This window comes from Gymnoscopelus braueri (genome assembly GCF_963280865.1).
Source record: "Gymnoscopelus braueri genome assembly, chromosome: 14".
NCBI lineage: Eukaryota > Metazoa > Chordata > Actinopteri > Myctophiformes > Myctophidae > Gymnoscopelus > Gymnoscopelus braueri.
The window spans coordinates 5,935,943-5,962,893 of NC_137619.1; the positions used below are offsets into that span (position 1 = coordinate 5,935,943).

The 26,951-nt window shown below is 42.4% G+C and overlaps 1 protein-coding gene and 1 long non-coding RNA gene across 2 annotated transcripts in view; one reads left to right on the forward strand and one right to left on the reverse strand.

Moving 5' to 3' along the window:
- LOC308100411 overlaps positions 1-24,037 on the forward strand; it is a 27,686-nt gene extending 3,649 nt beyond the window's left edge. Inside the window, exons 2-3 of the long non-coding RNA XR_013934441.1 lie at positions 20,515-20,658; positions 23,907-24,037. This is a non-coding gene — a long non-coding RNA (uncharacterized lncRNA). The remainder of the gene's footprint in view (positions 1-20,514; positions 20,659-23,906) is intronic.
- LOC308100405 (prolyl-tRNA synthetase associated domain-containing protein 1-like) lies at positions 1,353-17,587 on the reverse strand. The gene is given in 5 exon segments (XM_080449448.1): positions 1,353-2,458; positions 2,460-2,501; positions 10,888-10,977; positions 15,406-15,534; positions 17,487-17,587. Coding segments are annotated over 5 exon segments (519 nt in total). The 5' UTR covers positions 17,574-17,587; the 3' UTR covers positions 1,353-2,287.
- Positions 24,038-26,951: the final 2,914 nt, after the last annotated feature.

The following is a 26,951-nucleotide window of genomic DNA, read 5'->3' on the forward strand; positions in this document are numbered from 1 at the left end:
ACAACAGGGGTTCACCCCCCTCCCCCCTCCCCCCTAGTTTACTACAGGGGTTCCCAGAGTTTTCAGGTCGTGACCTCCTCCCAAAATAATCACATTTGCCAAATATATACGTATTTGCCAAAGCAAAAGTGGACCAAAGCAATCAAAACAAAACAAAGTACTGTATGTACAATTAAACATTACATATAAATGGGAATAATTAAAGAGCTGTTTTACTTTGCAACTTTGAGGGAAAAGACTGTGAAACTATAAAAGTTGTGCATTTTCTGTCAGAAATAGTTACATGTAGTTATTATTACATAATAGTTATATACATCCATAGGAGAGGTTAGCTTGGTATTAACTTTTGAACGTTGACACAGTAGTAATGTTTTACAACATATCGGCCTGCCTCTGTCTGTCTGTCTGTCTGTCTGTCTGTCTGTCTGTCTCTGTGTCTCTCTGTGTCTCTCTCTCTCTCTCTCTCTCTCTCTCTCTCTCTCTCTCTCTCTCTCCCCCCCCCCACCCCCCACTACATATGGTATAACATTCTGTTGTAGATTAAATTATTCCATAGATTAAACATAGATCGCTTCATAGACTTGTTGGACAGCGACTATCATCAGGATTGTGTCAACTTGTGTTTTGTTTGTTTACACATTATCTTTTATATTAATATGTTGGATTAATTTAACCACTTTTTACAGTAAACCCTTTGGTCCCTGAAGCTCACAACGTGTCGTCTTTGAAGGTAGGTCAAAGTCAGTGGTGTAAAGTATTTAAGTGTTTTTAAAAGCATGTACTTTTGAATACTTAAGTATATTTAAAAGCAATTACTTTTTTACTCTTACTTGAGTAACATTTTGACTGAGCTACTTTTACTTGCAGTGGAGTAAATTTGACCAGGAGTATCTGTACTCTTAATCAAGTACTCGAGTCCACCTCTGAAATTCAAGAATAGCAAAAGTATAGCGGGTCAAATTGCTATACTTTGCACAAATTGCACCCCCCCCCCCCCCAGGATACCTGGGATATATACCAGGGACCCCCACAAAGATGTTGTACCAGGGACCCCCCACAAAGATGTTGTACCAGGGACCCCCCACAAAGATGTTGTACCAGGGACCCCCACAAAGATGTTGTACCAGGGACCCCCACAAAGATGTTGTACCAGGGACCCCCACAAAGATGTTGTACCAGGGACCCCCACAAAGATGTTGTTGATTTGTTTCATCATATCTTTTTAATAGTGATTTGACCAGAACAACTGAATTACAACTCTCAACACCAAATCTCTTCACCAAAAATAGCAGATCTACAAGCTCAAAACTCGTCACATTTTTGCGACACATTTTGAGATGGTAGATCTGCTATTTTTGGGGAACATTCCCCCCCAGAATGGACATGTTGGGGTTCAAGCAGCATCTCTCATCCTTTAGCTTTTTTTTTTTTTTTTTTACTTAAACATAAAAGTTTTCTAGGGCTCATTTACAGTATTTAAGCATTGTCTAAATAAAATAAAAAAGCTGAGGTCAGTTTGTACTCCATACGCTCCACATCCAGCAACATGATTGATTATGTTCATAGTTTTGTCATTCTGTACCAGTGTTGGGCAGTAACAAGTTACTTAATATATTACTGTAACATTATTATTTTACCCAGTAACGAGTAGTGTAAGGTATTACTCTGCCAAAACAGTAATATTATACCATATTACTATGTAAAAAAATATTACATATTACATATTACATTTACAGTTTTGTTGGCTGCATTTTGAAAACATTTAGTTTAAAAGGTCAAGAGAGATTGATGCTTTATTTTATAGCCTTTTTGGCTGATTGGTGACTCTTATTATTATTATTATTATTGTGGGATCGCTTCAGCTATTCACTAATGTTATCTTCATTAGTTATTATTATTATTATTCCGCCCGTTTCTGGATTGGTCAAGCTTCACGTGACATCACAATATGTAATATAAATAGGTAAGACAGAATTAATCAGGAACAGTACTTTCTAGTGTGATACTATCAACATTCATCCTTAGCGATCCCACACTGTTTCTTCAGGAACAGTACTTTCTAGTTATTATTATTATTCCAAAAAATAGATTCAGTTCTAAAAGGAGCTGGCTAAACAGATTGTGTTGCATCTCTTTTTTTTCGGGGGTGGCAAAAGTGATATGTAATAATTACTTTTTTAAGGAGTAATATGTAATAAGTAACATATTACTCTCCTGAGTAATATTGCCCGACACTGTTGTGTACACATTAAAACCTCATGATTGATTATGCTCATAGTTTTGTCATTCAGTCAAAGTCCTGCAGGACGGGCTCGTGTCCCGTGTCCTTCAGGAACCTCAGCAGGTCTTGTGGGCTCAGGCCCATGGTGGCTGTGTTGGTCATGGGGTGGAAGTAGACCCGCTGGTGTCCCCCGCTGACCAGGTCTCTGTCCAGGACACACGTCACACTGTGGTCCCCTGTCACAGAACAGAGCCAGCGCTGTGGCACAGCCCTGGCCCACCTGGAACACACAATGCAGGGAGGGAGGGGGGGGGGGGGGGGGGGGAATTATTATCTTAACCCATTAAGACCGGGAACGCATCTGTCATTTTAGGATTGAGCTAAAAAAATTATATTATTTTACACTTTGGCTATTCAAAAATAGCAGATCTATGAGCTTGTAGATCTGCTATTTTCTTTTTGAAAAATCTTGAACATTTGTGCACATTTTTGAATATAGGCCTATATGTTTTTTTAAAGCGAACATTTTTAACTCAAATCTTTGCTTCTGGGGGATTCTACAAATGTCTTCTAAATCCTAACAGTTTTTTTGACAAAGAAACTTATGTTGCTGTAATATCAGTGGTTCTTAAACTTTTTTCATGTCAAGGACCCCCTAAATGATATGTATTTGTCAGCGGACCCCTCCATCTCAAAATATTTTGTTCCAGGGACCCCCCCAAAAGCAAAATTTTTAGTTATGTATTTGAAATATATATATATATATATATATATATATATATATATATATATATATATATATATATATATATATATATATATATATATATATATAAATTTCTTTTTGCCAAAGATTTGCACAAAGTTTCACGATTTTTCAACTACTGTCTGCATCAGTCTGAACACACTCTATACACAGCAGCCATTCTGACTCACTGGAAACACTCTGCTACACCAGCGGGTCTCAAAGTGTGGTCCAGGGACCCCTCATGGTTCCTTGAGGAGGGTTCCAAATTGGACCCTTACGGGTGTGTAACTCTGAGAGTGTACAAATGGAACCAAATGGACCCGTAAGGGTCCATTTGGTTCCATTTGTACACTCTCAGAGTTATTTGGGGTCCTTGAAACTAAAAAAGGTTTGAGAACCTTTGTGCTACACTAACTGGAACAGAGCCTTCATTAGTATCATTTCTTACACCTGTGAAGGAAGTAGTTCTTTCCAATATGGCCGCTGTGCATCGAGACTATTCATTCACTCAGACTGCAGACAGATCAGAGAATCTAAAGATGTTTAAACAAATAATAATATGTTTTTATGTATAATTATGTATTAACAAAACAAACAGACAGACAGAGAGACAAATGAAATCTGACTATATGTTTATAACATTGGTTCTCAAAGTGGGGTCCGGGGACCCCTTGGGGTCCTTGAGGGAGTTCCAGGGGGTCCCCAGCTAAATGATGGATAGTTAGGAACCAAATGGACCCTTATGTGTCTGTAACTGTGAGAGTGTGTGACAATTGCACATTATTATTATTAGTATTCCACTCGACCTGTGCATGTTATTATATTTGTAAAATATACTGTATGTAACATGTTTGAAGCCATGAGAAAATATGAACTTGTCCTATTCACGTGAGCTGTAATGGGTCTGATTGGGGGGGATAATTGAATCATTAGTGCCACGCGAGGTTATTAATACAGGGTGTGGTACACAACAGAGGGGTTGAACGAACCAAACCGTTTGTGCCAGGTTGAACGGAGGAGGAAAGCAGAGACTTTGAAGCGCCAGTTTATACCGTTTTGATAGTTTAAACGTGACATTAAGCTGCAGCCAAGGTTAACGGACTTTCGAACCCAGCGGAGAGGAACCTGCCGTTTCTGTCGGGCCGTGGGATCCGAGCGCCGTGGTCGAGACGCCGGTCGGGATTGGAGCCGACAGCCGAAACCGGTGAGATCAACCCGAGCGTTCTGCTCGTGTTGGAATACAAATTAGAGGGGTACCCCGTTATCTAGTTATTATTTGGGCCGCATCGGGCGGAGAAGACTTTTCTTTTCATTGGGAGTAAAAGGATTAAAAGGAACTGTTGCGTCGCGGGAGCGCGATCCGAAGAGAGCGGTCGCGGGACTATTTATTTATTTATTTTAGCTGCGCGCGTGCATGACGAACTCTTAAACGCCGTGCAAGTTTGTTTATTGTTTGTATTTACACTGTGACCCGCCGGGTTACAAGGGACAGTGGGATTTGTTTGGGTGGGAGGGGCAGTTAAAGTGATTATTGTTTGTTTTTGATTTATTTGGTTGTTTGCTTGTTTATTTCATTTATCAGGGAGAGCAACAGGGACAGGAGTCGTTTTGAAGTGTTATTATTTAACTTAAATACCGTTTGACCTGTCAATTAATTCCTGGCTATTATATAAAAAATCTTATCAGTTAAAGCACCCACCGATCTCGTTGTTTTTCCTTTTTGGTAGTGATTATCCTTTCAGATAAAAAGGCAGATTGTTACATGTGGTGGCCCGTACGGGGATCGTGGGTTTTAAAAGTAGACACTGAAAGCCAGTATTTGAGAATTGATTTAGAAACAAAAAAAAGGTAACATTTTATAATACACTGTAAAAAAAAACTTCTGAAAAAAACGATGGCACAAAGTGGGGAAAACCCAGAACAGCTAGCACAGATAGTAGAGGAGGCTGTTCAGGGCGAGGAGGAAGTTAATATTCCAGATCGCCAATCATTTGAACGTCACCGTAATCCTGTAGGTGAAATCACGTCACTCATTAGCTCTTTGTACATCTCTGATGAGGAAGACGAGGATGAGGAGGACGAAGAGGAGGAAATTGAGGGCCCGGGTCCAATACAGCAGGACTTGGCCATGATTAAGGACAAGATTCGGACCTTGGAAGGTCATGTGGAGCATGTGCTGGGTGAGTTCGAGAAAGCGAGCGAGAGTACTATTAACCGGGAAGAGGTTCTGAGGGAGTACATGGATCGTAGGATGGGCGAGATGGAGGTGCTTGTGAGGAACACAGTCAAACAGTTAGAGCAAGGGGTTGTTGAGTGTTTACAGAGGAGGGATGAGAAATGGAATAATGAGGTCTCGAAAATAAAAAAGAGCAAGTACCGCTCACCTCAGAAGGGCCCATGTTTCACCTCGCCCAGAATTTAGTTTCTATGGAACACATACACCTCGCCATCACCCCACAAGTACTCCTTACCGACAGTCCACCAGTACACCTCAGGTACCGCCCACGGGTGCCTCGCAGGGTCCATCCGTCCCTGTACCAGCCAGTCAGCCCGTCAGTGCACTTCAGGTAGCTCCCACTATGGCCTCTCATGACCTGCCCACCCTCGTTTCTTCCAGTCAATCCGTCATGCCATCTGGGGGGCAGCACCCCGTTGCAGCTACTGACCAGTCCGTTAGTGCACCACCTGTTCAGCCCGCCAGTGCCTACCGATACTCTAAACCCGCCATCAGGATGGAATTCCCTAAGTATGACGGATCTAAGGAGATTTCGGATATCATGTACTTTGTGGAGCAATGTGAGAACTTCTTCTCTGTTAGGCCCATGTCAGATGTGGAGCTCATGGGGACGCTTTCGAGTGTCCTTGAGGGGTCCGCCAGAAGTTGGTGGACATCCGAGAGGCAGAAGTGTAAGTCTTGGGCAGGGTTTAAGGAAGCGTTTCTTGTCGCGTTCTTGCCTACCGATTATCAATCGGAAGTGGAGGAGAAGCTGCGTGACATGCTGCAACTTCCCACCCAAAGTCTACGAGACTTTGCCTATGACTACCGTGCGCTCTGTCTGAAGTGGAAGCCGGAAATCACTGAAAGTGAATTGGTGAGGAAGATTCTCAACAACTGTAATCCGAGGATTGCTGGGTGCCTGCGCGGACACGTTCAGACGGTGGATCAACTGGTGAAGGTTGGGTCCCAGGTGGAAAAGGATTGTTCTTCCTCCAGCGCCTACTGGAAGAAGGTAAATCAACAAGGCGGAGACAAGGGAGGCAAACAGGGCGGAGACAAGGGAGTCAAACAAGGCGGTGACAGAGGAGTCAAAACGCCGACAGGGAAAGGAGCTCAGATGGCACGCATGGATGTCAAACTGGGGCAACCTGACAAAGAGGAGTGGATGAACCTATTATTCGTGCCCATTGCCACCAGAGGCGTGGAGTTTGAAGCGGTGATGGACACAGGCTGTTCATACACCCTGATGAGGAGAAGCAACTGGCAGCGGTTATCCCGAGTAGGGGAACATCTGAGGAAGTGTGATGACCGGAAGTTCATCCTGGCGGATGGAAAGGAGCACCAAGCGGTGGGGAAGGTGGGTTTGATCTACGACTGGCATGGTCATATGTGGTCTGTGGAAACATTCGTCCTAGACGACCACAATCTCACCTTCCCTTTGATGCTGGGCCTCGACTTCTGCCTGAAGACCAAAACTGTCCTCAACTTTGGCGAAAAGACTTACGGAGTGTGGGGTCCTGAGGGCTACACACACTATCCCTTTGCCTCACAGGCCTCACCCGCCCTGTCCTCGGCAAAACTCTATCTCGCTGTGCCGGTGTCGCCATTGATGGGCAGTGTTGGTGTCCCGCCATTACACCGTGTCCGAAATGTTCCACCCGAGGTGGAATGTCTCTTCGAGAGATGGCCGTCTGTGTGCTCGGGACAACTAGGTAAGACCAATGTTGCCACCCATAAGGTGCACACCACGGATGAAATGCCGGTGCGATGTAGAGCCTACCGAGTCTCACCGTACAAACGCCAAATCATCGTGGATGAGGTACAGGGGATGCTCACCAAGGGGATCTTGGAACCCTCTGACTCTTCCTGGGCCGCACCGGTGGTGTTGGTCAAGAAGCCGGACGGGAGTAACCGGTTCTGTGTGAACTATAAAGGACTCAACTCCAAGACTAATCTGGATGCCTACCCCATGCCTCTGATACACGACATCTTGGAATCAATGCATGGAGCATGCCATTTTAGCACCCTGGATCTGAAGGCAGGATACTGGCAGGTTGCTATGGATAAGGAGAGCAAACACAAGACCGCAGTCATAACACCCATCGGACTGTATCAATTCAGAACCATGCCCTTTGGACTGAAAAATGCTGGGGCTACTTTCCAGAGATTGATGGAGAGAGTGCTCGGTGATCTCAAGGCAAGGTGCTGTTTCGTCTACATCGACGACATTATCGTCTTCTCTCCAAGTCCCGAGCAGCATATGAGAGATCTTGATGCTGTGTTCGCCAAGCTTCATGTCGCCAACCTCACCCTGAATCTTGAGAAATGTCACTTCTACCGAGAGCAGCTGAAGTTTCTGGGGCATATAGTTTCTGCCCAGGGGGTCGAGACGGACCCAGACAAAACCGTTGCCGTTATGAACTATCCAGCTCCCCATGACTTGAAGTCACTGCAGAGATTTCTCGGAATGGCGGGCTGGTATTTCAAATTCATGCCTCACTTCGCAGACCTGGCCGCGCCGTTAAATCACTTGAAGCGGAAGGGGGTGAAGTGGAATTGGACGGAGGAATGCCAGACAAACTTTGAAAAGTTGAAGCAGACTCTAGTGGAGGCGCCTGTGTTGGTCCAGCCCGATATGTCACTACCGTTCCAGGTGCATACTGATGCCAGTAGTGTCGGGTTGGGAGCCGTACTGACCCAGCAGGTGGGCGGCTTAGAGAAGGTGATTGCTTATGCCTCTCGGGGACTCAGAGGAGCCGAATGCAACTACTCTACATCCGAGAGAGAGTGTCTTGCGGTCGTGTGGGCGGTGGAAAAGTGGAAACACTTCCTTGAAGGAGTGGAGTTCGACGTGTACACCGACCACGCTGCCCTCACTTGGGCATTCAAGAACCCTAAGTCCTCGTCTAGACTCACTCGCTGGACAATACGCCTTCAAGAGTTCCAATTCAACATATACTACAGGAAGGGTCACCTGAACATCGTCCCCGACGCCTTATCTCGGGCGGTGACTCCTACTGAACAGCAGGCAGTGTGTGCAGTAGTGGCAGTGTCTGGCAACTCGGAACTACCCACAACGCTAGATGATCTAGCCAAAGCACAAAGCGCGGATCCTAAGGTCAGAGATCTTCTGGAGAATCTCAACCTGTCGGACCAGCGGACCGATCGGATAGGCTTCGAGGAGATTCAGGGAATATTGTATCGGAGGCAACCAACCAGGGACATCGGACTGAAGTATCAGGTGGTGGTGTCCGAGAGCCTTGTCCAATGTTTCCTGGAGTACTTCCATGATCGCCCCATGAGTGGGCATCTAGGAAGATTAAAGACCCTACTTCGAGTTCTCGAGGTGGCCTGGTGGCCGACGGTCCGTCGAGAGGTGTGGGACTATGTTAAGAAGTGTCAAGTTTGCCAGCAGTACAAGCCAGAGAATCAAAAACCATCCGGTATGTTGCAGTCCACCCAGATAAGCCAGCCAGGAGAGGCCCTCGGGATCGACCTGATGGGGCCGTTCCCGAGGAGCAAGAAGGGAAACACCATGTTGTTGGTCACCATCGACTACTACACCAAATGGGTGGAAATGTTTCCGCTGAGAGATGGTAAAGCCCCGAGGCTTAGTGCGATCCTTAAAGATGAAATATTCACTCGATGGGGGGTCCCTAAGTACCTGATCTCGGATCGCGGACCACAACTAACCGGAAATGTCTTTGACGATCTCTGCAAGACCTGGGGTGTGGTACACAAGTTCACCACCAGCTACCACCCCCAGGCCAACCTCACGGAGAGGGCAAACCGGACCATCAAGACTATGATCGCATCATTCGTGGGAGACCAGCACAACAAGTGGGATCAATGGTTGCCCGAGTTCCGATACGCCATCAACACTGCAATGCATGAGACCACTGGCCATACACCTGCTGAAATGTCCATGGGCTGTACGGACCCTTGGAGCGTATGTTAGCATCTCCACCAATGCCCTCACAACCCTCTTACAATCTCCTAGAAAGGCAGCAGGCCATGGTCAAAGAGGTCAAACGAAGGGTGGGTGTCTCTCAAGCCAGACAAGCCAAGTATTATAATGCCCGACGGAAACATGTACAGTTCCAGCCGAGCGATTTGGTCTGGGTGAGAACACATCCACTCTCCAAAGCATCTGATGCATACTCGTCGAAGCTTGCGCCAAAATGGTCAGGTCCAGCTATAGTGACGAGTCAGACAGGCCCCATAAATTACAGAGTGAAATGGAAAGATAGTGACAAAGTGGATACGCTTAATGTGGTCAACCTCAAACCCTACTTTGGTAGGACTTGAAAATTAGCTTCCAGCTTGGGGGGGGGGACTGTGACAATTGCACATTATTATTATTAGTATTCCACTCGACCTGTGCATGTTATTATATTTGTAAAATATACTGTATGTAACATGTTTGAAGCCATGAGAAAATATGAACTTGTCCTATTCACGTGAGCTGTAATGGGTCTGATTGGGGGGGATAATTGAATCATTAGTGCCACCCGAGGTTATTAATACAGGGTGTGGTACACAACAGAGGGGTTGAACGAACCAAACCGTTTGTGCCAGGTTGAACGGAGGAGGAAAGCAGAGACTTTGAAGCGCCAGTTTATACCGTTTTGATAGTTTAAACGTGACATTAAGCTGCAGCCAAGGTTAACGGACTTTCGAACCCAGCGGAGAGGAACCTGCCGTTTCTGTCGGGCCGTGGGATCCGAGCGCCGTGGTCGAGACGCCGGTCGGGATTGGAGCCGACAGCCGAAACCGGTGAGATCAACCCGAGCGTTCTGCTCGTGTTGGAATACAAATTAGAGGGGTACCCCGTTATCTAGTTATTATTTGGGCCGCATCGGGCGGAGAAGACTTTTCTTTTCATTGGGAGTAAAAGGATTAAAAGGAACTGTTGCGTCGCGGGAGCGCGATCCGAAGAGAGCGGTCGCGGGACTATTTATTTATTTATTTTAGCTGCGCGCGTGCATGACGAACTCTTAAACGCCGTGCAAGTTTGTTTATTGTTTGTATTTACACTGTGACCCGCCGGGTTACAAGGGACAGTGGGATTTGTTTGGGTGGGAGGGGCAGTTAAAGTGATTATTGTTTGTTTTTGATTTATTTGGTTGTTTGCTTGTTTATTTCATTTATCAGGGAGAGCAACAGGGACAGGAGTCGTTTTGAAGTGTTATTATTTAACTTAAATACCGTTTGACCTGTCAATTAATTCCTGGCTATTATATAAAAAATCTTATCAGTTAAAGCACCCACCGATCTCGTTGTTTTTCCTTTTTGGTAGTGATTATCCTTTCAGATAAAAAGGCAGATTGTTACAAGTGTACAAATGGTACGCTCTCACAGTTAAATTAACATTGATTTTACAATATTATAACTTGGGGTCCCAGAGATAGAAATGCCAGTAAATGGGGGTCCGTAGCCCTAATGCATGTCAAACTGGGGGTCCTTGAAATTAAAATGGTTGAGAATCACTGCTAGAGCCGTAAGAATCTTCTCGTAAGGGGGTCCCTGGCATATCTTTTCAAATGGGGGTCCGCGGCCACATACAAATTAATTTAGGGGTCCTTGACATGAAAAAGTTTGAGAACCACTGGTTTACAAAACCTAAATAAATGATGAGATGAGAAATCTATGTATGTAGATTTTAAGTGTTTAAAGTGAACCAATGGGTTGTATTTTCACCTTGAGTTTTTCCAACATGGCTGCCTCGTCAGCGAAGCGCAGGTTTCCACTTCCTAAACCCAGCTTCTTAGCCAGCTCGTTAAGATTCACCTGAACATAGAAACACAGTAAATAGATCAGTTATCATTAAGATTCACCTGAACATAGAAACACAGTATATAGATCAGTTATAACTAAGTTTCACCTGAACATAGAAACACAGTATATAGATCAGTTATAACTAAGATTCACCTGAACATAGAAACACAGTATATAGATCAGTTATAACTAAGATTCACCTGAACATAGAAACACAATATATAGATCAGTTATCCCTGAACATAGAAACACAGTAAATAGATCAGTTATCATTAAGATTCACCTGAACATAGAAACACAGTATATAGATCAGTTATAACTAAGTTTCACCTGAACATAGAAACACACTATATAGATCAGTTATAACTAAGATTCACCTGAACATAGAAACACAGTAAATAGATCAGTTATCATTAAGATTCACCCGAACATAGAAACACAGTATATAGATCAGTTATCATTAAGATTCACCTGAACATAGAAACACAGTAAATAGATCAGTTATAACTAAGATTCACCTGAACATAGAAACACAGTATATAGATCAGTTATAACTAAGATTCACCTGAACATAGAAACACTATATAGATCAGTTATCACCCGGTACTCTGCTCTGGAAGATAATGATACATTGTGCTCCTAGATAGTGTGATGTGTTCTATGTGTTGTGGCTCTAGATAGTGTGATGTGTTTTATGTGTTGTGGTTCTAGATAGTGTGATGTGTTCTATGTGTTGTGTTCTATGTACCTGTCTGTCATGTTGGTTATATGTACCTGTCTGTCATGCTGGTTCTATGTACCTGTCTGTCATGCTGGTTCTATGTACCTGTCTGTCATGCTGGTTCTATGTACCTGTCTGTCATGCTGGTTCTATGTACCTGTCTGTCATGTTGGTTCTATGTACCTGTCTGTCATGCTGGTTCTATGTACCTGTCTGTCATGCTGGTTCTATGTACCTGTCTGTCATGGTGGTTCTATGTACCTGTCTGTCATGGTGGTTCTATGTACCTGTCTGTCATGGTGGTTCTATGTACCTGTCTGTCATGGTGGTTCTATGTACCTGTCTGTCATGCTGGTTCTATGTACCTGTCTGTCACGGTGGTTCTATGTACCTGTCTGTCATGCTGGTTCTATGTACCTGTCTGTCATGTTGGTTCTATGTACCTGTCTGTCACGGTGGTTCTATGTACCTGTCTGTCATGGTGGTTCTATGTACCTGTCTGTCATGGTGGTTCTATGTACCTGTCTGTCATGGTGGTTCTATATACCTGTCTGTCATGGTGGTTCTATGTACCTGTCTGTCATGGTGGTTCTATATACCTGTCTGTCATGGTGGTTCTATGTACCTGTCTGTCATGGTGGTTCTATGTACCTGTCTGTCATGGTGGTTCTATGTACCTGTCTGTCATGGTGGTTCTATGTACCTGTCTGTCATGTTGGTTCTATGTACCTGTCTGTCATGGTGGTTCTATGTACCTGTCTGTCATGGTGGTTCTATGTACCTGTCTGTCATGGTGGTTCTATATACCTGTCTGTCATGGTGGTTCTATATACCTGTCTGTCATGGTGGTTCTATGTACCTGTCTGTCATGGTGGTTCTATGTACCTGTCTGTCATGGTGGTTCTATGTACCTGTCTGTCATGGTGGTTCTATGTACCTGTCTGTCATGGTGGTTCTATGTACCTGTCTGTCATGGTGGTTCTATGTACCTGTCTGTCATGGTGGTTCTATGTACCTGTCTGTCATGGTGGTTCTATGTACCTGTCTGTCATGGTGGTTCTATGTACCTGTCTGTCATGGTGGTTCTATGTACCTGTCTGTCACGTTGGTTCTATGTACCTGTCTGTCATGCTGGTTCTATGTACCTGTCTGTCATGCTGGTTCTATGTACCTGTCTGTCATGCTGGTTCTATGTACCTGTCTGTCATGCTGGTTCTATGTACCTGTCTGTCATGGTGGTTCTATGTACCTGTCTGTCATGGTGGTTCTATGTACCTGTCTGTCATGTTGGTTCTATGTACCTGTCTGTCATGGTGGTTCTATGTACCTGTCTGTCATGTTGGTTCTATGTACCTGTCTGTCATGGTGGTTCTATGTACCTGTCTGTCATGCTGGTTCTATGTACCTGTCTGTCATGGTGGTTCTATGTACCTGTCTGTCATGGTGGTTCTATGTACCTGTCTGTCATGTTGGTTCTATGTACCTGTCTGTCATGTTGGTTCTATGTACCTGTCTGTCATGGTGGTTCTATGTACCTGTCTGTCATGGTGGTTCTATGTACCTGTCTGTCATGTTGGTTCTATGTACCTGTCTGTCATGGTGGTTCTATGTACCTGTCTGTCATGGTGGTTCTATGTACCTGTCTGTCATGGTGGTTCTATGTACCTGTCTGTCATGGTGGTTCTATGTACCTGTCTGTCATGCTGGTTCTATGTACCTGTCTGTCATGTTGGTTCTATGTACCTGTCTGTCATGGTGGTTCTATGTACCTGTCTGTCATGGTGGTTCTATGTACCTGTCTGTCATGGTGGTTCTATGTACCTGTCTGTCATGGTGGTTCTATGTACCTGTCTGTCATGCTGGTTCTATGTACCTGTCTGTCATGGTGGTTCTATGTACCTGTCTGTTATGTTGGTTCTATGTACCTGTCTGTCATGCTGGTTCTATGTACCTGTCTGTCATGGTGGTTCTATGTACCTGTCTGTTATGTTGGTTCTATGTACCTGTCTGTCATGTTGGTTCTATGTACCTGTCTGTTATGTTGGTTCTATGTACCTGTCTGTCATGGTGGTTCTATGTACCTGTCTGTCATGCTGGTTCTATGTACCTGTCTGTCATGGTGGTTCTATGTACCTGTCTGTTATGTTGGTTCTATGTACCTGTCTGTCATGGTGGTTCTATGTACCTGTCTGTCATGGTGGTTCTATGTACCTGTCTGTTATGTTGGTTCTATGTACCTGTCTGTCATGTTGGTTCTATGTACCTGTCTGTTATGTTGGTTCTATGTACCTGTCTGTCATGGTGGTTCTATGTACCTGTCTGTCATGCTGGTTCTATGTACCTGTCTGTCATGGTGGTTCTATGTACCTGTCTGTTATGTTGGTTCTATGTACCTGTCTGTCATGGTGGTTCTATGTACCTGTCTGTCATGCTGGTTCTATGTACCTGTCTGTCATGGTGGTTCTATGTACCTGTCTGTTATGTTGGTTCTATGTACCTGTCTGTCATGGTGGTTCTATGTACCTGTCTGTCATGGTGGTTCTATGTACCTGTCTGTTATGTTGGTTCTATGTACCTGTCTGTTATGTTGGTTCTATGTACCTGTCTGTCATGGTGGTTCTATGTACCTGTCTGTTATGTTGGTTCTATGTACCTGTCTGTCATGGTGGTTCTATGTACCTGTCTGTCATGGTGGTTCTATGTACCTGTCTGTTATGTTGGTTCTATGTACCTGTCTGTCATGTTGGTTCTATGTACCTGTCTGTCATGTTGGTTCTATGTACCTGTCTGTCATGGTGGTTCTATGTACCTGTCTGTTATGTTGGTTCTATGTACCTGTCTGTCATGGTGGTTCTATGTACCTGTCTGTCATGTTGGTTCTATGTACCTGTCTGTTATGGTGGTTCTATGTACCTGTCTGTCATGGTGGTTCTATGTACCTGTCTGTCATGGTGGTTCTATGTACCTGTCTGTCATGCTGGTTCTATGTACCTGTCTGTCACGCTGGTTCTATGTACCTGTCTGTCACGGTGGTTCTATGTACCTGTCTGTCATGGTGGTTCTATGTACCTGTCTGTCATGCTGGTTCTATGTACCTGTCTGTCATGTTGGTTCTATGTACCTGTCTGTCATGGTGGTTCTATGTACCTGTCTGTCATGTTGGTTCTATGTACCTGTCTGTTATGGTGGTTCTATGTACCTGTCTGTCATGGTGGTTCTATGTACCTGTCTGTCATGGTGGTTCTATGTACCTGTCTGTCATGGTGGTTCTATGTACCTGTCTGTCACGGTGGTTCTATGTACCTGTCTGTCATGGTGGTTCTATGTACCTGTCTGTCATGGTGGTTCTATGTACCTGTCTGTCATGGTGGTTCTATGTACCTGTCTGTCATGGTGGTTCTATGTACCTGTCTGTCATGGTGGTTCTATGTACCTGTCTGTCATGCTGGTTCTATGTACCTGTCTGTCACGGTGGTTCTATGTACCTGTCTGTCATGTTGGTTCTATGTACCTGTCTGTCATGGTGGTTCTATGTACCTGTCTGTCATGGTGGTTCTATGTACCTGTCTGTCATGTTGGTTCTATGTACCTGTCTGTCATGGTGGTTCTATGTACCTGTCTGTCATGGTGGTTCTATGTACCTGTCTGTCATGGTGGTTCTATGTACCTGTCTGTCATGGTGGTTCTATGTACCTGTCTGTCATGGTGGTTCTATGTACCTGTCTGTCATGGCGGGCTGACACCAGGTACAGGCCTTTCTTCTTCTTGTCTTTCAAGAAGAGGTTCTTGGTCACGGCGCCATCGCTCACTTCCTGTAGGTGGGGCATCATCTCCTCCACTGTAAACACCTGTGTGGGGAGGGGGGGGGGGGGGGGGGACAACTCTGAGAGGTCAAACCCACGTTGGTATTGGCTGTCGTCGGGCAGGAATCTCCATATTCCAACTTTCTGTGAAAGTAAATTAACGCCCTGCTTGATCATACCACAGCGTAAAAATAGCAGATATACAAGCCGCACTATGAGCTTGTAGATCTGCTATTTTTTGAAAAATCGTGAAAATCAACCATTTGTAACTCAAATCTTTGCTTCTGGGGTCCCTGGAACAAGATATGTTGAGAACCACTGCTCTATATGTTCTAATCCTAACCCCAACATGAATCCTTTCCTAAATGTAAACCTAACCTAACCATGAAACAATGAATCTTATAATGACCAGGGAGATGGTTCTCAAAAGCATCTAAATGGTTAATATATATATATTAATATATTAATGTAATATTTAATCAACATTGTTTGTATTTATTTCGGTGAGGCTCTTTGCAAAGCCACTGCTGTGTTGGGCAGGACGAGGAGTGGTAATCCAGCACGCTCTAGTGGTGACTGGGAGTCACTGCAGGCAATATCTGCAATTGAACACGTGTCAGTTTGTAAAACACACTACTAAATAAAGTATTCAATCAAACAATCAAACCAACCCGGCAACCTCATGTAAATATAACATAACTATACAGTCTCTCTAGCAGCCACCAACCTGGCAACCTCATGTAAATATAACATAATATAATATAGTATCTCTAGCAGCCACCAACCTGGCAACCTCAAGTAAATATATATTATATATATATATATATATATATATATATATATATATATATATAATATATATATATATATATATAGCTATACAGTCTCTATGTAAATATAACTTAACTATACAGTCCCTATGTAAATATAACAGATCAATAATACATTCATTGCATCATGCACACCACAGTGAAACAGAGCTGGTTTTCACACGTTCTGGTATTTTGTAAAACACAACAGCAGTGTTGTAAAGTAACCAGTATTTCCAGTTTTCAGTACTTTTACTTATACTCCACTACATCTCAGAGCTAAATATTGTATTATTATTATTAGTAGTAGTAGTATTTAATTTACTCCACTGCGCCCCCTACAGTTCTGCTCAATATAAATGACCATTGACCCAATCTGTAGGGGGCGCAGTGGAGTGAATTAAATAATTTCCGTCTGACGGACATATTTTATTTTCTGCCCATAAAGTGTATTCTACAGAGAAGGTGGGGTGCTGAGAGGCTTCCCACCCTGGATAATAGACTTTCAACAACACAAAACAGCCTTTGTTTCGGTGAGTAGCGAAGTAGTTTTGTTTATTTTTTACTAAAGAGTAAAGTGTAATGTTAGGTCTACGAGTCTGCCAGCCAAGAGATGAGGTCCCACGCAGCTCGGTGCCGTTTGAGCAGGACATTTTGGAATATTTTCCACTATACAGGATTCTTACCCTTTTCCGCACATCGCATCCAAAAAGTAAATGTATTCTGCACTGCTCTCAGATGTTTTAACTTCTAGCGGTAAAGAAAAATCGGTTTGAAATAAGCGTTTAAATCGCTTAAAATGTCTGTGGCCATGTTTACCAATGCAATCTTAAGGGAGCAGCACTGCGCATGCGGACGGGGGTTGACTGGCCACAGGCTGACATTTTAAGCGATTTAAACACTTGTTCCAACCCGTCAGTTAGATTTTTCTTTTCCGCTAAAAGTTGAAACATCTGAGATTAGCGTAGAAAACCTTTACTTTTTGGATACGAAGTGCGGAAAAGGGTAAGGATCATGTATAGTGGAAAATATTTCAAAATGTCCTGCTCAAACGGCACAGAGCTGCGTGGGACCTCATCTCGGAGCTACATAGCGGAGGGAGAGGTTCCGATTGGAGCTAGATATAAAGTAGGTTTAATGTTAGAGAGAGACCAGGGCTAGATGATATAAAGTATGTTTAGTGTTTACCGCAGGATGTTCCACACAGCTGGTCTTTATGTCCAAACTGTCCAGATGTTTATGCAGCTCCGCTCGAAGCTCTGACTGATCCGCCATGTTGGAGCAACGTGTTCTCCACGGGACTCCCTCTTTCTCTGGTGTTTCGCACAGGTGGGCGTGGTTTTGAGTTTTTATCAGGCAGTGGATCCCAAAACAGTGGGTCGCGGACGCGTGCGTCCGTCGTCTGAAAACTCTAGTGCGCATGCTCTTTTGACAACGCTGGCGTCATGCGGAAGTAGAGTGTACTTCCGGGTGTGCAGCTTCCATTGAAATGAATAGGTGGGGGCGGGGCCGTCCGTTCTCTAGATATATTATAACTATGAGCTGGACTTAAACTAGGATAGTGTTGCCATGTCTGCTTTTTATGAGCGGCTTTGAGCTTGAGTGGATCTCAAACATTTCCATGTAGGCCTACAGGACCACAATGGAAACAGGCCCTTGGGACTTTTTGTGTTATCCCTTTATTATTATTGTATAATTGTACCTGTACTATTTAGCAAACTGTTAATAAAGTAGCCTATTCAATCAATCAACCAAAAAAACAATAATATGTATTTGTCCCCAATACCCCCATATGCACATGTTCTGAGCCAGGGATCGAGCCCCGTACCACATGTGTGTTGTTCAAATATTCTACCTTTTATTTCAACATTGTTTTAAAATATCAGATGTATCTATAGGCTACAGTATATAATATATGTTTAAATATCAGATGTATCTATAGGCTACAGTATATAATATATGTTTAAATATCAGATGTATCTATAGGCTACAGTATATAATATAGGTTTAAATATCAGATGTATCTATAGGCTACAGTATATAATATAGGTTTAAATATCAGATGTATCTATAGGCTACAGTACACAATATAGGTTTGAATGTCAGATGTATCTATAGGCTACAGTATATAATATAGGTTTAAGTGCTCATGTGGACTATAGTTGCTTCCTAGTTTGGTTGCTAGTTTGGTTGCTACTATATATGTCTATGAAATTAATTCAATTAATTTAATGAAATTAATTCAAGGACCCCAACGGAAACAAGTCCGCAAGGACTTTTTTGGCCGTACCTTTTAGACAAAAGCATTATAAATGTAACTGTGTTGTTTTACATTCTTTTGCCTAATAAAAATTTCAATCAATCAATCAATCAATCAATCAATCAATCAATCAATCAATCAATCAATCAATCCTTTGGGATTGTTTTCATAGACCCAGTTGCTTATTTCTCTCACAACATCTGGCAACGCTGGTCGGAATACAAACACGGTGACACTGACCAGAAACGGAAGTGGAATCGTGGATACGGTTGGATAACGACAACATTGCGTCCGTGTCGAATATTACTGTATTGGTATATTGTAGCATTAATATTAAATCTCCAACGGAGGCAGTTTGATGGAATAAGAGAAAAAGCGTATGAATAACAAACACTTTTATCTTTGAACTACACTGTGTGTGTTTAGCTAATGCTAACGTATGTTTAGCTAGGTTGCTAAGTGCTAGTTGCATGGCTAGCTCTTAGGGCTAGCTAGGTTTGTTGGTTCAAACACTTCATGTTACATGTATAGGGCATATCAGTGGCGGCCATTTTCTGGTTCCACTCCAAAATAGTCAATACATTTTTCCCATTGAGATCTCCAAAAATATTTATATCAATGATTTTCATTGATGAGCTGTGGATTTAGGGGGGCTCTACTTTCTGACGTTACGTGCACGTGTGCATGTGCACATAGCGATCAGCTCAGTGCTAGTTGAAATACTGTATTCAACATGTGATTTTTAATGTAATTATATCTTATTATTTAGTTGCATTGTTAATTTGTTTTTTTTATTTTTGTTTCAATTAATTCACCATTTTATTTTCCTTTTAGTTTTATTTAAAAGCCCTTTACATAGACTCACCCACACATAAGTAGGCCTACTTAAAATAATCAGACAACTTGTCTTTGTCTTGTCTCAGAGAACTGGTTCCTCTGCTAAGCGATCCCCTTCACACTCTGCAGTGCAGAGACTGTTGTCTCTCATTGTGAGAGGAATGTAAACACATTCAATTCAAGTCCATGGCTTTTCTCGAGTAGCCTAATGTTATGCAAAGCAGCCAGGTAGACGCTATTGAGAACGGCTCGCCGCTGACGGCGATTGTTTAAACTTTAAGGTGTTAAAGACCGCCGCTGACGGTGCGTGCTCGCGGAACTCCCAGCCCCCATATCGCCAGAGCTAAGGGGTCGCCGACCCCCTGAGCACCCCCTACAGCTCATACATTAAGCCTAGAATCAAGCCATCCAGGGTCCTGGTAGACTGAAAGAACAAGCCCAATCGATGGTCTTGAAGGGCGGATCCAAACCCAGCCGCAGGGATTCCTGCGGCGCTTCCTATTGCTTCACCAATCTATGTCCCCGCCTCCCTTCCTCTCCCCCCCTCCCCCCCAGCCTGTGCACGGAGCACGCTGACGTCACCAAATTTAGAGCGACGCCCCTCTGCACTCTGATTGGTTAGGAGATAACAAGGTCCTAAGACCAGTGTTCCTGCATAGTTCGCCCAGCCTTTTTTTCTTTTGAAACAAAAAAAAAGGCATGGGTTTCCGAGGCTAGGGTCCTGGTGAATCATGACCATAAAACGTTTGATTCTGTGAAAAACGTTTTTTGAATACGGCAAAACAAAGGGTATCTATTAAATATCATATAATTCAATATATATATTTTTTAAATCACAGAAATAAATGTTTTATGGTCATGATTCACCAGGACCCTGGATGGCTTGATTCTAGGCTTGAATTGATATAAATATTTTTGGAAATCTCAATGGGAAAAATGTATTGACTATTTTGGAGTGGAACCAGAAAATGGCCACCACTGCTATGCCCTATTGTACAGTGTGTGTGTGTGTGTGTGTGTGTGTGTGTGTGTGTGTGTGTGTGTGTGTAAAGCAGATGTCCCATCAGGTTGCTGAATGATAACTAGAACATGTTGTTTCTATGTGGTTGATTTCCACAGAGCACCACAGGAGGAGATCTACTCCATCAAGAGAGATGGCCTCCAATAGATCTTTAGCATGGTCAGAGGAACAGCGAGAGATGGACCAGGGACATGGACTGTTTGATGCAACGCTGCAACCCGTAGTAAAGTTGTACAGGATAGGTATGTACCTACTGTTTTATTTACAGCTTGTTAAACAGGTGATCCTTTTTTTTTCATAATCTTTTTATAGTTTTTCAGAGTTATCAGAATCATTCAGCATTTTACACAAATGTGGTCGTGGCTTTACATGATAGATATAATAAAGCATATAGTAAATGATAATAATAATATTCATAATCAGAAATTTCAGGGGAAAACAAAAGAAGACAACAAACATAAGAAACAATATGTAAAGGGAGAGATGAATCACATTGATCAGTTAGTACAAATAATAATTACAGTTCATATATTATTCAGTAGACCTATTAAACTCATGGCCTATGAGTTTCTTGCTTGGCAACCATAGAAACCTGCTTATGCCCCAAATATAGGCTGCGTGCTTGCTTCCGTAATCACAGAGACGGATGTTATAATACAAGAAGGTTATTCAAAGATTGAAAGGGGGGAAAGATAGAGAGAAGTAAAGAAATGTTTAGCCCTCGCCACCAGCACATAGGATGGATAGTAAACATAGATAGTAAACCAGGAACCCTTTCATTCTATTCATCGGGGGGAATATTTATATTTTTCAAGTAGTTCAGGAAGGGGTTCCAGGAAACATAAAATAGGTCTTAGGGCGAATTTGATATTTTTTTCCAGCTGAAGGATGTACATTATATCTTTGATCCATCTTAAGTGTGATGCGGCGTGGCTTTTTTCCATTCTAAGAGTATTATGCGTCTTGCCAGCAGGGTTGTGAATGCCATGACATCTAGCGTTATTTTAGTTGTTTAGGTGATTATTAGTAGGTGATTATTAATAGGTGATTATATTAGTAGGTGATTATTAATAGGTGATGATATTAGTAGGTGATTATTAGTAGGTGATTATATTAGTAGGTGATTATTAGTAGGTGCAACTGTGCAAGTCCAAAGAGTGCAGTCAGTGGGCACGGTTCTATGTGTGTTTCAACCATTTCCGAGATGGCTTTAAATATATTGGACCAGAAACATGACAGGCTGGAGCATTGCCAGAACATATGTATGAGTGTTGCTGGAGCAGCCTTACAACACTCGCAGGTTGCATCTGTGTCTTTGTACATTTCGCTCAGTCTTGATTTCGTCAAGTATGTGCGATGTAGAAGTTTAAACTGAATAAGTGCATGTTTGGCACAAATGGAGGATGAATGTACTCTTTCTAGGATTTGTTTCCATTCAAAAACTGTGATCCAGATCTGTTTCCCATTGGGTTTTTATTTTTGAGATAGATGGGCAGTGGAGGGTGAAGATGGATGCATATATGGTTGATATCTTGGCACTGTTGTCTAGTCCCTGTTCTATTATTGTGTCTATAATTGATGCTTTTGGTGGGACTGGGAAGGTATTGAAATGTTGCTGTACAAAATTTCGGACTTGCAGGTAACAGAAAAAATGTGTGTTGGGGAGTGTATGTTTCGCAGAGTTATTTCTGATAAATAGGCCAATACTGTATTTATACCTTTTTCCTTCCAGAGGTAGAATGCACCAGCCTCGCAGGAGGGCGGAAATAAGTGATTGTTGTGAATAGTTGTATAAATAGAGGTTGAGTGCAGAATGTCTTCTAAATTGTATCCATATCCTGAGTGAGTTTTTAACAACAATGTTAGTGGTGTAGTTTGTAATGTTTAGGGGTGGTGGGGAAGACAACAGTGCTGGCAATGATGATGAGTTACATGAGGATGTTTCAATTTGTAACCAGGCGGGCTGTTCAGTATTTCTTTGTCGATGCAACCAGTATGTCATGTTTCTGATGTTTGCAGACCAGTAATATAGTTGTATATTTGGAAGTGCAAGACTGCCAAGGTTCTTTGGCCTTTGTAGAAATGCTTTACGTAGCCGTGTTTTTTTTTGTTGTTCCAAATAAAAGAGGTGATTCATTGATCTAATATATTGAAATAGGCCCATTGACCGGAAGTTAAAGGTTTACGTTCGTCCAATCTGGGAACCCATCGCCAAATAAAAAAGGAAAAACAGCGCCCTCTGCTGTTTTTACTATTTCACTTAGCTCTGGGGGGAGCAAAATGGAGCACCCGTGCGCAAGGAAACCAGGGTTTTGGTCTGCCTTCAGCCTTTCACTTCCGGTGGTGCGACTATGTTTTCATTCCCACTAACAATATTTCTACACGGAACACTAACACCACTTCTCCCAGAGAACATGGATCGTTTTGGTTATAAGCCCACTTGTTTCTATGATGAAAGAGCAAGTTAAAATGTGAATATCTTTCCGTGGTTTTGTCTGCTCCGAGGACGCTATTGTTAAATGAGTTTCGGTTTGTTTCTAGTGGGGAAGGATCGGTACACACGTAAATCCCGCCCACTACATTTGATTGGGTAAATCACGAAGTGCTTCCTGATCTGAAGGCACGCCCACTTGTAGGCCAGTGCGTACGCGATATGACGAACCCCCCAGACAGATTCAAGCGGAGAGCAGAATCTGTTCTTGAGAGATTAACGTTCGTCTGACTTGATGAACATGCTAAGCTTTGCTGACCACTGATCATTCAATAAACTATCGGCGGTAGCGTATTGGCACTGCTGTTATGAATCTGACACAAGAAACCTACGTATACAGTTAAGCCTTTCACACGGAAGGCTTCATGCACTAGGGTTACATGGCATAAGAAAGGAGTCCACACATGATGCAAACATTGAAACTTATATTTATTTGACTATAGCTAAAGAAATAAAGCAATAAGCAAAAGGAATCTAATGAGGTGTGAATAAGTCAGTAGTCAGTCATGACTGCAGTGTGTGAATGTGGAGTGTGCTGTGTGAGTGTTGTATAAAAAGGTGCAAAACTAAACAAAAGGGCTAAACTCACTCAGACCCAAGAGACTCAGAGGCTTCAAGGAGAGGACCTTATATACTCCCCCACACCCATAACCCCAGGTGTACAAAGTTGGTCTGACGGCCTGCTCCACTCTGGCAATCACCAAGGCCGGCTAGCCAACAGTGAGGCAGAGGGGCGGGGCCGTCACAGAAGGCTTCATGAGCTATTTGCAGCATAATTGTTTTCACACGTTGTTTATGTTTAGTAATTCATTTACATTGAGAGGCAGTGAGCCACGGGACAGATATGTGATAGATAGATAAGCAAATAATTCATGAATTCATTAATTAATTAAAAAACTATACATCATTACAAAAAAAAGTAGGAGAATCAATCTTATCCAAGCAGAAAGCATGATGAGTTGCTCTCTTCTGATGTTACCTCCCCTCTCCTCCTTGTAGATTTCCCACACCTCCCTGTGTGTAAGGAGGAGGTTTTCCCTGAACAGCAAGAGAGGAGCCCGAGTCTGGTCCAGTTGAAACTAGAACCTCCACAGATTAAAGAGGAACAAGAGGAGAAGAGTCTCCTTCTGGTCCAGGTAAAACTAGAACCTCCACAGATTAAAGAGGAACAGCAAGAGAGGAGCCCCAGTCTGGTCCAGTTGAAACTAGAACCTCCACAGATTAAAGAGGAACAGCAGGAGAAGAGCCCCAATGTGGTCCAGGAGGAACCAGAACCTCCACAGATTAAAGCAGAACAGGATAAACTACTTCAAAGAGCAGAGGAGGGTGATGGGTCAATGTTGACATTAGTAGCAGTGAAAATTGAAGATGATGAAAACAGAAAGACGCCTCTAGCCAGCACCTCAACTGAACACATAAAGACACAATCTGATGTAGAGAACAGTGGAACATCACAGCCTACTAGTGCTGACCAGCTCCTCTCTTCACATGGTTCTGAATCTGACACTGATGACAGTGATGACTGGGTGGAGACAAGGGAAGATAAGTCAGGTTTAAAGACACTGAAATCACACAAGACACAACATGTGGAAGGACAAAGATTGTCTTTGAGCAGCAAGTTTCCCCAGGACCTGAGATCATCAAAACAAACTCCATCCATGAAGAGTCAAACAGGGAAGAACAGCTGTAGTTGTAGAGAGTGTGGTAAAGTCTGTGCTAGCATGAGTCATCTGAAGCGACACATGAGGATTCATACAGGTGAAAAACCCTTCTTGTGTACAATTTGTGGAAGAATATTCAGTTTAACTGCAAATCTGAAGCGACACATGAGGGCTCATACAGGTGAAAAACCTTTTGCTTGTACAGTTTGTGACCAAAGATTCAGTCATACTTCAGTTCTGAAGTACCACATGAGGACTCATACAGGTGAAAAACCATTTGCTTGTACAGTTTGTGACCAAAGATTCAGTCAAACCTCAGATCTGAATGTACACATGAGGACTCATACAGGTGAAAAACCATTTGCTTGTATAGTTTGTGACCAAAGATTTAGTCATACTTCAGTTCTGAAGTACCACATGTGGACTCATACAGGTGAAAAACCATTTGCTTGTACAGTTTGTGACCAAAGATTCAGTCAAACCTCAGATCTGAAGAGACACACGAGGACTCATACAGGTGAAAAACCATTTGCTTGTACAGTTTGTGACCAAAGATGCAGTGAAAATTCAGCTCTGAAGAAACACATGAGGACTCATACAGGTGAAAAACCATTTGCTTGTACAGTTTGTGACCAAAGATTCAGTCAAACCTCAGATCGGAATGTACACATGAGGACTCATACAGGTGAAAAACCATTTGCTTGTATAGTTTGTGACCAAAGATTCAGTCAAAGTTCATCTCTGAAGAAACACATGAGGACTCATACAGGTGAAAAACCATTAGCTTGTACAGTTTGTGACCGAAGATTCAGTCAAACTTCACATCTGAAGACACACACGAGGACTCATACAGGTGAAAAACCATTTGCTTGTACAGTTTGTGAACAAAGATTCAGCGAAGATTCACATCTGAAGAGACACACGAGGACTCATACAGGTGAAAAACCATTTGCTTGTACAGTTTGTGACCAAAGATGCAGTGAAAATTCAGCTCTGAAGAAACACATGAGGACTCATACAGGTGAAAAACCATTTGCTTGTACAGTTTGTGACCAAAGATTCAGTCACCCTTCATCTCTGAAGAGACATCTAAAGACTCATACGGTGAATAAAAGGTTGTAGCTTTGTTCAAAATGTAACTCTTAAGAAATGTGTATTCATTCAGGAGTGAATTGTTTAGTTGAATAGTAACCTGTTTTTATTTTGTGTCTTTTTCTAATCAAAGAGGTCTCATACAGAACAAACTTATCACTCACTGTAATTAAACATTATATTGTCGTAAATACTTAAGCGGAGGAATCACACAATCTGATGATGTCACCATGATCATTAAATCAACACAATTGAATGATGAATCTGTTTTGCACCATTTTCTGTATGGAAACTGTGTTTAATTATTTACAATTTCAATGTAATAGAGTACTCTAGTCATACATGTATGGCCAAAAGTATGCATGCCAACAAACACACAGCTTGTCGTTATCTTATGACAGAGATCTATTTCTCACTTACTTACAGAAGAGTCTGTGTGTATGGTTATTAAAGAAGAGTCTGTGTGTATGGTTATTAAAGAAGAGTCTGTGTGTATGGTTATTAAAGAAGAGTCTGTGTGTATGGTTATTACAGAAGAGTCTGTGTGTATGGTTATTAAAGAAGAGTCTGTGTGTATGGTTATTACAGAAGAGTCTGTGTGTATGGTTATTAAAGAAGAGTATGTGTATGGTTATTAAAGAAGAGTGTGTGTATGGTTATTAAAAAAGAGTGTGTATATGGTTATTACAGAAGAGTCTGTGTGTATGGTTATTACAGAAGAGTCTGTGGGTATGGTTATTACAGAAGAGTGTGTGTATGGTTATTACAGAAGAGTCTGTGGGTATGGTTATTACAGAAGAGTGTGTGTGTATGGTTATTACAGAAGAGTGTGTGTATGGTTAATTCAATGTTGGCTAAAGAACAAATGGGGGGGAAAATATGATAATTCAGATAAACGATATCCACTTTTGGGAGATGCCCAGAGTGAATATATAAGATATAACCTTCTTAATTTTAAATACATTCACAGTCATAAAAATAATTTCCACTCTGTCCTCAGTGTAACATTGAGATAGGAGATTTGAAACATATACTGTATTCAGATCAGCTGGTTTATATTGCACTGCATTCATAGAACAGAAACTGCTAGAATAGATTGTGATTCCCCTTGTTTGTTTCTCAGTATTTTTAATTATTTTTGTGTTGTATATTTTTATATTGACACCTATCGTGGACTGTAGATGTCAGATTCACTGTAAAACTGCTCATATAACTCATTTTATACCTCATAAACTGCTCAATACTTGTTTGTTGTTTCTGTTTTCCCTCGTTTGTTTCTTAGTAATCTTTT